General features: G+C 42.3%; 1 protein-coding gene across 2 annotated transcripts in view; it reads right to left on the bottom strand.

Moving 5' to 3' along the window:
• Positions 1–13,058, bottom strand: part of CARD11 (caspase recruitment domain family member 11) — a 45,105-nt gene that overhangs the window by 16,923 nt on the left and 15,124 nt on the right. For both annotated transcript variants that reach the window (XM_054643543.2, XM_077186945.1), the window contains exons 2-9: positions 7,039–7,251; positions 6,309–6,446; positions 5,343–5,668; positions 4,448–4,627; positions 2,726–2,878; positions 2,507–2,632; positions 1,823–2,020; positions 811–990 (exon numbers count right to left, since the gene is read on the bottom strand). In XM_054643543.2, the coding sequence (XP_054499518.1) occupies positions 811–990; positions 1,823–2,020; positions 2,507–2,632; positions 2,726–2,878; positions 4,448–4,627; positions 5,343–5,668; positions 6,309–6,446; positions 7,039–7,251 (1,514 nt within the window). The remainder of the gene's footprint in view (positions 1–810; positions 991–1,822; positions 2,021–2,506; positions 2,633–2,725; positions 2,879–4,447; positions 4,628–5,342; positions 5,669–6,308; positions 6,447–7,038; positions 7,252–13,058) is intronic.

Raw genomic sequence — 13,058 nt, 5'->3', positions numbered from 1 at the left:
ATTTCCAGATTCTGCTGAAGAAAAAAAGAGACAAAAGGTGAAGTGGGTGCCTTGGGACTGGTTTCAGGCAGCTGTTAATACAACAGGCATCCTTTTGGAGTGTGCAATGTGAAAAATACAGCTCTATTGCCACAATTCATAACGACAGTCAGAGCTCAGAAAGGTTATGAAGGGCAGGGACAATTCAAGTGCAGATGAAAGGGAAGAGAACCTCAAAAGCCCAAATGTTAGATTTTTGTGGGATTTTTTTACAGATCATGAATCCAGCATCAGATAATAGCCATGTGAAGGGAGAAAGCATGAACCTAACTCATGCTGCCCCCTTCCTGTTAGGGGTGAGGAAATTGCCATAATTTAATTCTAAATTAGATAGTTAATTTTGCTCTAGATTGTGTCCATTTCTTTCTATTTTTCCTTCCAGCTGCTGAGAGCTTTTCCACCAACACTTTGTTTTTCACCTTCAGTGTGTGTTAGACCTCAGGCATTATGTCATTTTTTTCCCCCACTAATGTTAAGGAGGCAAAGAATCAATTTATTGACAACGCTCCAAGAATGTGAATGAACAGCAGAAGCAAGAAGAAAATAGAAAATGGGGAGAAGGGACAGAAAACAGTCTATGAAGCCAGATTAGATCTGCTCCTCAAGATGCAAATCACCACAGGGCAAAAACTATCACGCACAGCTCACTATCATACACAGATCTATTCTTATCTTTACAGAAGTTTCAGAGGCACAGCCACAACGTGTGTTATGTCTGATAATTCTCAAAGTCCCTGCTCTGTGTTATTCCAGCCTCAGACTCAGACCCACCTGGATCCCCTTTAGGTTCACTCTTCTCTTGAGACGGACTTGATCAGGCAAGAAGAATTTGTTGTCTTCTGGAGAGTCCTCAGAAGTGGAGGAGTCATCAGCTTCCTGACCATTGGCTTTTGGGCCAGAACTCCCAAAGGCCTGGGAGATAACGGTGATGGGGAGATTCCGTGGCAAACTCTAAAGATCACAAGGGAACACTTTGTTTCTGAGACCAGTTTGGTACAACAAACTCATAATCTTCCTTTAGAGTAATCTAATTGAACCTATTGCAACTCCAGTGCTTCAGGAGCTCACACAGAATGTGGGTCCAGACCCAATCAGTAATTTGGGCTGGCTGAGATTTGTGGGGATTTCTGTTCACAGACTGAATTCTTTTTCATTCATGTTCCTAAAAATATTTGTAGTTTCTACCCCAGTGTAGAAAATCATTGTTTTTCTGCATTTTCCCCCTTCCATTTAAAGTCAAGCTGTGGACCAGCAGCCTTTGGGAAGCCGTGTACATAACAGACAACTTGAAAAACACTATAGCAAAGAATTCACAACACTGACATTTAGTAGATTACTTTTTTCAGTTAATTCATGGAAAGAATTAGAAAAGTCCTCTCTCCCTTCCAGACCAAAATGTTTGTAAAAGCACCTTAACAAGTCTCTTCCTTATCACTCTCTACAACTTCCTGAAAGGTGGTTATAGTCAGGTGGGGTCTTTTTTACCAGGCAGCAACTGACAGAACCAGAGGACACAGTTTCATGCTGCACCAAGGGTTGGATATTAGGAAAAAGTTTTTTACACAAGGGATGATAAAGTTCTGGAATGGTCTGCCTGGGGAGGTGGTGGAGTCACCATCCCTAGGTGTGTTTAAGAAAAGACTGGATGTGGCACTGGGTGCCAGGGTTTAGTTGAGGTGTTAGGGCATGGGTTGGCCTCAATGATCTTTAAGGTCCCTCCCAACCTGGTCGTTCTGTGAATTCTGTGAACAAAAGAGATGCTGTCTGTGTTGCCCAGCCGTACCTGGTCGAGGAAGTTGCTGTCCTTGGAGAGGCGCCGCAGTTTGCACTCCAGGTTGACGATGCACGCTTCCTTGCGCACCACCTCGATCCGCAGCTCGTCGTTCCTCTCCTCCAGCTCCCGGATCTGCTTCCTGTACTTGTCCTTCTCAATGAGGCAGTGTGAGTACTGCGTCTGAGCCTCGTCGCGCGAGCGGAACGCCTGCAGCGGGGCACGAAACCTCCTTGGCACCTGGGCAGCACATCCTCCTCCTGCTGCTTTTGTTTGGGAGGTGTTGGCAACGGGGACTTCAGAAGTGGTACCCAGTCACCCATTAACACAGCAATCAGGACCAGCATGTGCCACAGTAGCACCATTAAAAATTATGATGATGAGGGTGGTTCATTTACAGCTCCCTCTGGGTTGGTGGGAAAATGTCCCAGAGTGCAAATGGGGTGACTTGACACTGATGTAAAGCCTTGCAGGAGCTGTTGTTAAGATCCTGGTCCTGCCTGCCAGATGCTACACTGTGGAAACAACCCAATATTACCCTGTGTTTAATTACCATAATGCAAATCCCAACAAGTAATTCTTTTAACTGCTTATTTTATAATGGTATTTTGGGCCCAATTACCTACAATTCCCCAAAGTGACACAGAGCAGATAGACACTTTGCTACTGATATTCCCCACTTTAACTGTGAGATACCTGGTCCCGCTCCTTTTCCACCTCTTCCAGCTGTATCATCACAGTGTTCATGCGGTGCTTGTACATCTCACAGTCTTTTCCTAGTGTTGAGCACTTTAACTCCAAATCTTCTTTCTCCTCAAGATACTGAAAATGACAAACTGTTAGCCACCACTGCTCTCAGAGGCATTTTGGGCATCAGCCTGAGATAGTCCATCTCTCTACTCTTCCATTCCTCACCTTGTCTCTCAAGTCCTCCACATGACGAATCTCCTCTTGGAGATTGAAAATCTTGTTGACCAGCTCATGGCGATCCTCCAGTGCCTCCTTACGGTCGTGTTCCAGAATATCCAAAATGGCTTTGTCTGAATCTGGCAAACCCCTCTTGTCAGCCTGAGGAAAGACATTTTTTAGAGCCAGGCCAGGGAAACAGAAAGTAGTTTTGCAGGGAGAGAAGTATCAGAGACAGTAACAAGCAAGAGGAATAGCAAATGAACAAGGTACTGCAATGGGAAAGGAGAAAAGATGGACATTTGTTCATACTTTAAAGCAGTGTCAGAAAAGATGAATAAAATCTGTCTTGCTGTCAGAATAGTCTGATGAGGGAACTGTTCTACTGGTCTATTGTACTGGCTATAATTTGATCCAGTTTGGATGCAGCCACAATTCCTCACTCCAAGCCCTGCATTCAAAACCCTTTTCTATTAATCAGCTCTCACTGAGCACAAAAATCACCCTTTTCCAAAGAGCAGGGCCTAAGAAAATATTCAGGAGAATTTTTAAGGCATGCACAGCCTTTGCAGGGCTGTGCTCAGAGAATATTAAACATGCCTGGAGTACCTTGTACCACTGCTTCATTTTCTACACCATCCAGGAATATAATTTCTTGTAGATTAAAAATGAACAAGATTACCAAAGCAGGTTCCAACACATAATTGCCATCCAAAATTAACCATAAATGGAAGAGGAAAAAGCATAAAATGCTAGCAAGGAATATGCATATTTGTTTTTGAAATATCTCGACTGAGTTGGAGATTTCAGGGACATTTAGGTTACCCAGTATTTCTAAGCATACCTAAGCATTTCTAAACCAAACTGGTTCGAGTTTATTTATACTTTCACTTAGGAGAATTTAAATCCTATTTTTAGCTATTTCTCTGTTCCTTTAAGTGCTGTAAGACCATTTCAATTAATATAAGAGACCTACATGAACCAGACCTCTCAGGATCTTCTATTCTACATTCTTTTTCAACCTTTGAATTGGATTTGTGTTAGAACTAAGAATTGTTAGGCACTGCTAGAGGCTACAGACATTTCTGAAAGGCCTTCTACTGATAATTTAAAATGCCACAAGCCTTTTCTAACAAAGTGCTAAGCAATCTCACATATATCCCAATATTTGGCTAAGTTGTTCACAGAGGGGTCCTGAATGTGCTGCACATCAACTGTTTTCCCTACCTGCCAAACAGAGGTTGGTGAAGCTGCCTGTGCAGGTTACAGCAGGGTTCTGCAGGACACCCTGGTGCTTAGTGACCACTCAAGTACAGGAACCTTTATCGTCCTCTGCTTCATTAATACCTTTTGTCAAAGATATGACAACAGCCTAACACAGGGTACCCAGAGCCACTGTCAGGAATTTCTGTGCTGGCTGTTTAACACAGATTTGTAGTGACAGGCCGGTACAATGTTCAGCAATTAAACACTGCACTCTTGGAAGAGCCAATTTCTCATGTACACTTGATTTTTTTAGAGGACTATTTTTGTAGAACTCCTCCTCATGCATGTGTCTGCACAGGGAGCACTCCAGGCAGCTGGGAGCTGTACAAGCAGCCTTCTGTCTGTCCAAACTTTGCACTTCTGCTGGTTGCAGCTTTGCAGGCAGAGGTTTCAGCCAACACCTCCTGCACTGTAACTGGAGAATGTGTGAGTTTGGATTTTAAAGGCAGCAATCTGCTTTTATACCTGAATGATGGACTGTAACTCCTGGATTTTAGTCTTCATCATCTCATTTTCCCGCTCCAGCTCCAGAACCTGTTCCTTTTTGGGTCGGTTTTCAATATCATTTTTCAGCTTCAAGGACTGGTTCCTCTCCAGCTTGCACTCCTCTTCCACCTTGTTCAAGCGATGCTTCAGCTGGTCAATCTAGAGGGAGCAGAGAAAAGGAGAAAAGGAGAGGAAGGGAATCCTCCCTAGCTCTGACATTTAGTGCTCTGAAAAAACTCTCACTTCCAGGTGGAAAACATACAGGGCAAAATAGCTTAAACTGTGAATGCTAACAAGAGATTGATAATTGGGTGCTGAACGTCCACAACTGAACTGGTGAAGTCTCAAGTACAAACCTGCTACTTGCCAGCTACAGTTCATATGGGCTGGTTGTGAAATTTTAGAATACCTGGGCTAAAAAAAGGTGGCACATTCTCAATCCTCCAATAAATAAAGAGATATGAAACAGAATGAACACATAAAAGGTTGACCACACATTATGCTTTTTGCACATGGACTATTTGGATCAGGAAAAACAGAAGAAAATTCAGGATTATCTTTCTGAATAAATCCCCCACAGCTGCAGTGCTGCTGGATAACTGTGCCAAGATATTACTGAGCCTAAAAAAGCTAAAATTAAGTTTTTAGCAAGCAGTTATGTTTTACATTTTATTTTTATTTGCATTCTATTCTGTTAATTCATTATCTGCCATTAATACACCTCACTGCAGTTGGCATTTCTGTACAGTGATGCCTTCAATCACCTGGATAAGCAAAGTAAATGAGAGCTCCACATCTTTCTGCTGTCAGAGAAGGTCTGATTTTCCCAGATGCCACTGGCACCCTCCATTGCTGCCCAGAGCATTTGTCTCACCTCCAGCTGCAGGTCCCGGCTCCTTATCACAGCCATGCTCTTCTCGTCACTCAGCTGGGCATATCTCATGGCCAGGTTGTAGTTCTCATCTTTCACCTTGACCAGCTCATCATTGTAGTTATTCCTCTCCTCCTTCATCTTGTTGTATCTCTCCTGGAAGGTCAGCAGCTCTATCTTGTTCAGCTTTAGCTGCTTTCTCTCATCCTCCAGCTGGCGGGACTTGGCCAGGAGCTCACAGCGCTGCACGTCTTTTGCCTTCACCTGCTGCTGGAGCTTGATGATCTCATTCATTAGGAAATGGGTAAGGCCTTCGTGTCCCTCCTCCACTGAAAATGTTTGAACAGCTTATCAATGCCTGGCAAAGTACCTTATTTAAGTTACTTTATTAATAAGGTAATATGTAGGATCAGCAGAACTAAGTAAGAAACAAAAGGTCCAGAATATGTACAGAGGTACAGAATTTACACAAATTCACACACATCTGTATGTCTAGCTGGGAACAGAACAAATATTACACAGAACACTGGTATCAGTATCACAATATACACACATACAGCTTGTCTGGATAGAAGATGAAGCCTGAAACATTTGTCTTGTTTCAGCTGAGCCTGTGGAAATAGCACAACCTTTGTACAATGAATCTGTGCAAGTACAATTAATCTGAATACTTTAAATGTGCCGCACATGTGTAAGTTATCAGTGTAATTTAGTCCACTGTTCCAATATAGCTTCTCTTGAGAATTCTGGTAATGTCTATCATTCCACTTGAAGCCCTTCAGCTTCATTCAGACAGCTGGGATGTCCCTTTGCTTTATACATTACCTACCACATTTTGCTTTGAAGGGGACTGAAAAGCATTCTACACCAAGATTAGCTTTTATTTCCACTTCTTGCCTGAAAAAAACCAAGCCAGTCTTCCAGAGAGTCCTTACTTCAACAGACTCCTTTGTGATTGATTCTACTCACCAACAATAGTGGAAAATCTTCGTGTAGGCTCTTTCCCTGTCACCAGTTTGTAGAGTTCAGGGTAGTAAAACTCCAGGCTCTCTAGGAACACCACGTAGCCCCTCTGGCCCTTGGTGTGGAGGATGTCCAGCAGTCGGCCTGGGTACAGACAGCAGAGGGGTGACACATCAGCCCCACGAGCAGCACGAGCAAATACCACATCCCTGATGTTCCTAAGGTTCATCACAGCAACGAGCTGTGCAAAATCCAGCTGATTAACTGAGTTCAGCTGAACCCATAAAGTGATGCCAGCAATTCTGTATGTTTGTGCTGATCGTTATTCTGAGGGGGTGTGGGCAAATTGGTTTCTGGAACAGAAATTTCAAAGGACAAGTTATTCAGTGCAGCCTTTACCAGGCAGGGATGGCAGATCTTCCAGTGACAAATCACAAAGTACTGCAAGACAGCTGAAAAGCTACTCCTGGAATGGCACTGACTGCTGCTTGTGTTAACTGAAATATGTGCCAAGGCTTTGATGAGAATTTGAACCCCACGATCTCCAGTCTGCACAGCACTGGAAGGAGTCTTTTTTATCAAAATAGCAGAATCCCCCTGTACTTTAAACCTCCTGTAAATAAGATAAAAGAGTTTCTATCTGATAATCCATAACTTGATTCAGGCTCTCTCCAGACTTAGTAGAGCAAAGCTATTCAGAGAGAGATGCAGATGGAGCCACTGACCAGATAATTACCTGCTCTGTTAATTTTGGAGGGCAGCATGAGTGAGTTGAGCACCTCATCCTCATCCTGCTCGTCGATGACTTTGCACTGCCGTAAGTAGGGGGTCAGTTTGGCTGGGTTGATGTAGCGGCTCAGCATGTGCCGGTTGCACTCCACGTTCTCCCACAAAGCCTCCTCCTCATCTTTCAGGGTCTCCAGGCAGTCATCCATCTCTGGCTCTGCTCCTGAACAAGGGACACAAGTGGCAGATGAACTCCAAGCAGGACAGCTGCAATTCCAGTACATTTTTGTGTTTCCATGTCATAAGGGATGAGCTCAGAACCACTTCTGACTAATGCTGAATTTGCCCAATATTGAGGCTGTTTGAAGTGCAGCCTGTCCACAGCTCATCTGGGAAATGACAGTTCCCAGAAGTGCTATCTTGAGCCTGTGAACTACTGCTCCTTGCTCTGCAGTGATGAATCTGCACTCAGCCAACCCCACCGAACTCTTTACAAGTCAGAGGACGCCTCTGCTCCAGAGAGGCAATGGCAAAGGGCAAGAAGGGAGTGAACCTGCAGGGCTCAGAGCAAAGACAAATACTGGCTGCAGGCAATGAAGGCTTTCATCCTCACCTCCTTTGCTCCTGCAAGCTGCACTGATGTGAACCTGCACAGATGTGATGAGCCAGCACCTGTAAGTGGCTGCACACAGGAATAGTTAAGGCAGGTCTGTGTCTGCAGCTGGCTGTGGAGGCACTGAGGGCTCTGTGAGTGCAGGTACCTGGCAGCACAGACCTTGCCTTGCCCTGCAGGAGGGGGCAGGTAACAGCACTGTGTCACTGCAGTCTGGAAACGTTCTTGACTCATGCAAATGTCATCACATGGTTTCTGAGTGCTTGTGAAGCAATTTCCTGCCAGCTCCTAATTTGCACCCAGCTCATTAGAGAAGGTTACATGGCAGGCTACAGTGAGGCAAGAAAACTTGTACTGAAGTTAAAATGAAAGAAACTTTATTAAAAAAAATCTTTCCTTCTTTATTTTGTGACAAATATTAAGCTTTCAACTAGTTCTATTTTTGCATTCTAGCTTGCATAGGACCTTGTGATCCAGGTGGCACGTGGAACATAAATTTTTATTTCAAGTTCAGAGACCCTGGTGGAAGAAGAATATGCAGTTCTTGGATCATATGAGACAAGAGGCCTGCTTTATGAGGCTTTGCTGGTAATCAGTAACTAAAGACCTCAAAAGCAGCATGCTCTTTTTCTCAGCTTCCAGCTTTAGGAGCTGGGGAACAGCCTGTGTTACACTGAGAATCCCTGAGCAAAAACAGCTCATGAACTGCATAGCCAAGGGGTATTAATTCCTCATTTTGAAAACTAAAGCCAAAAGTGCTAATCTGCTAAATAATGTGTTCGTCAGTGTTCTCACATAATGAAATACAGAATATTCCTACAAAAACAATGCATGCTCTCTGCTTGATGCTTTTAAAAGCTTTCCCAATTTGTCAAAAATCCCAGTCAGAGTTTCAATATTTCTATGAGAAAAATTTGGATGGTTTTTCATTGTATGGACAAGTTAAGGGAGTATTGGCAGGGGCTTTGTTCTTCTCCTGTACTCCAGCAGAGTTCTTTTCTTTGCAGTTTCACATCCTGGAGCCCCTTATTCCACCTTTGCTTTGATGCTTGCATGGGGATTACATGTTCTGGGGGAGACAGCAGTCCCCAGAGGGCCAGGAAGACCAGAGCAGTTCAATGGGATGCAGAATCATGAGGCAAGGCTGTAGGTAGGGGAAAAGTCTCCCTGATCTTATGAACTTCACACTGGTTGGGTGAAATTCTCATGAATGCCAGTATTTATGTGTGGTAAAAATGACACTGAAGCAAGGAGCACAATAAAGGTAAAACAACAGAGAAAAATCTTTACAAAGCAGGTTGTAGTGGGAGGAATGCTAAAGGTGAAAGAGATTCATCTGAAGTCCTCACACATTCTCATGAACCTTAGTCTCCACCACTGTTCTGGAAGTAACTGTATTTCACTTCAAAGGTGAATTTAACAAACGCTACAGAATTGGAGAAGCTGGACTTTGGGGAGTAGAAGGCAGTGAAGCAGAAGGTCACACAGAGCCCCAGCCAGCTCACAGCCACAGCATCCACTGCAGCTGCAAAAAGGAAAGTCACAGGCCCTTTAATTTCTGGGAGCGTACCAGGGAGCTCAGGGATGGATCTCAGAGTGCAAAAGAAGCACTTGCCTCAATTTCATAAAATGCAAGATATCTTGTAATCTGCTGCGCTGAACCAGAAATTATTGCACACTGTCAGCAGTTCCCTCAGGACATTAGTAAGGGATTTCTCCACTAAACGATTCAAAGAAGAGTTCACTCATCAGCGTAATTCTCAACATGAACACTCTTTTTTTTTTTTACCTGACATTAAAAAAAATCTTTATCAAATAGTCCCTTGTGTATGGGCATAATACATCCATACTGTTATTTTGGGGACATAATGTTTAATGGGAAAGTAATAAGTATATTGGATGTGTGGCTAAGAATTTTAAAAGGTTTCTGGTAGCAAGCTCCTGCTAAACACAGTCTATTATTATAAGGTGCAAGCCCTGAGAAATGACATTTAGTGGAGTGGTCCTTCATGTAGCAATGTCAGACTCTGTCTTTTGCTTCCTTCTTTGGAATTCCACCTTGGAAAAGCCCTGCAGAATCCCAGCTAAGCTCTGTCCTAGCAGCCTGTGCTGCCATCAGCTCCCAGGGATGTGTCCCAGGGCTCACTCCTCCCCTCCCTGGAGCTTGGGCCTTCCTTGCCTTTGTTTGAGGCTTTGGCCAGGCTGCTCTGAGAGCACAGCCCCCATAGAGCTGTTCCAGAGAAAATAGCAATGATCAGCTGATATTAGTGCAGAACTCCTCCTACTGAGCAAATAATTATTTGATTTAGTATTTAATATAGTGTTGAATAGGAAACAAAATGCTTGCCATTGGTTGAAATTTTGGTGTGCTGGTCAAAAACCCAGATGTAACAACTGAAGCTCAGTGGGACACTAATAAAGGTCTTGTATTACAGGCTTTAATTTTAGAAGTTTTTTTGCAGTACATGCATTTGCTAGGCATTTTATATCCCTTGCTCCCTGCTTCTGTCCTTCCTCCCTATGATGATATTGCAGAAAAGTTGTTTTCACTTATAAAATTAAAAATGACAGATTTAAAATGTTTTCAAATGTGTAATCACTTATTTAATCTGATCTTTATTACCATTATCTAATTTGTGATTCCAACACCTCTTGAGCTGTAAACTAACACATGCAGGAGCTGTGATATGTCATAGAAATGCTGTGGCATCCGTTACAAATCACAGGTGTGAACTCACAGACTTGGACTGACTTCAACAGACATTAAGCAAAAAGAAATCAGAAATCACCACAGCAGTTAAAAAATTGCTCTCCTGCTGCTTCTTTCAGTATTTAGTATACAAAATAGCTTTTAACTGCAAGAAAGCTTAATCCAGTCATAATCTCAGCTAGTTCCATCTATTTCAAACGTCTCTGTAGATGTAGACAAATAAAAGAGAGAATCCCTTTTTGCATTAGAAGGAACACTCTGCTCCCCTTGTCTCCTTTTGTCTCTCAGGGCCTATCCTTCTGCTGGCTGTTACACACAAATGAATCGTTCTGGATGTTTGCTGGTTTTTCTGTGGTGTACTTTTCAGCTGAACAAATCACCTTGCAGTTAAAGCTGCTCTCTGTTCTCACTCAGACTCCACACTCTCATATGTCAGTGACACTCTCCACTGATCAAGGGAATAAAGCCTGCAGGCTTCAGACCCAGGGGTTCTATAAAGTGCTCATCATCAGGTCACATCTAAAGCTTCATTTTTGTTTTTTGTGCTTTGTTTGATGATGGTGCAGAAATTAACCCTTGAGCTGTTTAATTATTTGCATCCCTGTGCTCTCAATTCCTGCCAGCCTCTCAATACTCAGGAACTGCCATGCAGCTCAGGTTTCTGATTTCCTGATATTCCCTTTGTGAAATATGAAAAAGGGGTTTTCTCTTCATACTGAGAAGCAGAAGAAAGTTTATTCTGGAAGAGGTCATCTATTGTTATGTTTTGGATTTCTGTATTTGTCACAGATGTTTGCAGACTGGCAGTATTTAAAAAGAAACCACAGTACACAAAATGTTTTGCATATTATAAGTTAATAAGAGCAGAATTTTATGTTAAATGCTGAGTATGAAAGAATTACATATAAATCATCATGCTTAAAACCAAAAATAAAGATGAAAACAGCACTCTAAAATTGTATATGTAATTATTCTCACCATTTTGAGGGTGTTGTTCTACATTCTCTTTCTCTGCACATCTCCAGAGTCTGTGGGGCAATGTCTTTTCTCCCTGCAGTGTGTACAGCACCTCACATGACAAAATGTAACAACTGGGTGATTTTCTCAAAAGCTGCTTGTGTGGATATGTGCAGATTTGCAATATCAGAGAACCACAAAACCACAAAGGGATTTAGAGCTATTTTTACTTTTAGAGGAAAGTCACAGTTTATAGTGTGATAAGGAAATTATATTCCTTTGCTTAAGGACAGGAGAGCTCTGTGTGCCCTCTAGGCTTTCTGAAATGCTGAATACCAGCAGTTTCCAATTATGCTGGCTGCTCTCTGGATGTTCTGTGGTACTGAAAACCACTTTTAAAAGGTTTAAACATTGATAAAGATGACTAAATTTGCTTACCTATCCTTGCAATATTTTTCGATACAGATGTCTAAATCCAGACTCCCAAAGGAAATGAGGCAGTGTCTTCCTCTGCCTTTAAGAATTTGCACTTTATATCCTTCCTTTCTGCCTCAGTGTCCCCACCTGAAAACAAGGCTGGCAAGGGGTATGTTTGTGACAAGGTAGGATTTGTTAATTAGTGACTGCAAAGCACAAGGAACCACTGAGCTGGAAAGCCCTGAGAAAAATATTGATTATTAGTGCAGATTTCTTACATCAGACTCTGCAGACCTCAGAACACTTTCTGAAGGCAGCAGCTCTGCTGGCTGGGCTGGGTTGTATTACTGTTTTGGGTCATAGTGAACCACATGAAAAGAACCATTCTGTGTATCTCAGAACCCCTTCTTTATAGAAGAAATTCAACCATCTTACTTATTTCAACAAAATATAAAAGAAAAAATAGAATAAGAGATACCAAAGTAATAGAAGAGCAAGAAGATTTAAACACAAAATAGGATTATTTTTGCACAAAAAATGTCTTATTCAATTCAATTGAGTCATTCCACACAGCCTACAAAAGGAACTCCAAAAACCAGCAGGCTGCAGGGAGGTAAAGCTAGATTTTCAGTAGCTAATATGAGTTGTACTCCCATTTTCTGAACAGAAGAGAGGGAGAAGGAAGCAAACCAAACTCCCTAACTGGTTCAGAAAGCTCTGGAAGCATCTTCATCTGGCTTCAGAAGAGAGAAAGGAAATTCCCTTCATTTTTGTACCTATAAGTTCAAAACCCAAGTAAGACAAAAAGAAGTGAAGAATTCTATCATGTTACTCTCCCTTCTGTACTTCAGTACTTCTGTACTGTGATTCAGTACTTCTCCCTTCTGGAAAAAAAAAAAAGAAACCCAAACAAACGAAGCAATTGAATAAATCAGATTTATGTCTAATCACTATTCCTGTTCTAACAGAAGGGGATCAGAAGAATTAATACTCTTGGAACGCTCTTTAATTATAGCTTTCTGTCTTTATTTACTTTCCTAAGAACAGATCCATATAAAACCCCATCTCAGAAAAAAGAAGGGTAGCTCATACAAAAAGCACAGCTCAATTATTGGTGTTGTCAGTCAGGACACCCAACAGTTTGCTTAGAACTACCTAAACCTGAAAGCACTTGTGTGCAACAAAGACAGACAAGTCTTCAGTGCTGCAGGATAGCATTGCCCAAGAGCTGAACAATGACTGAATTGAATTCCACACTTAATGCAGTGAGCTTTTGTGTGCTCTGAAACTGCAAATGAAATTCCATACAATTGCTATTGCTTTCTGGAGGAAA

This window comes from Agelaius phoeniceus, chromosome 16 (assembly GCF_051311805.1).
Source record: "Agelaius phoeniceus isolate bAgePho1 chromosome 16, bAgePho1.hap1, whole genome shotgun sequence".
In the NCBI taxonomy this organism is placed as follows: Eukaryota; Metazoa; Chordata; class Aves; order Passeriformes; family Icteridae; genus Agelaius; species Agelaius phoeniceus.
This window is presented reverse-complemented; position numbering and strand designations above follow the sequence as displayed.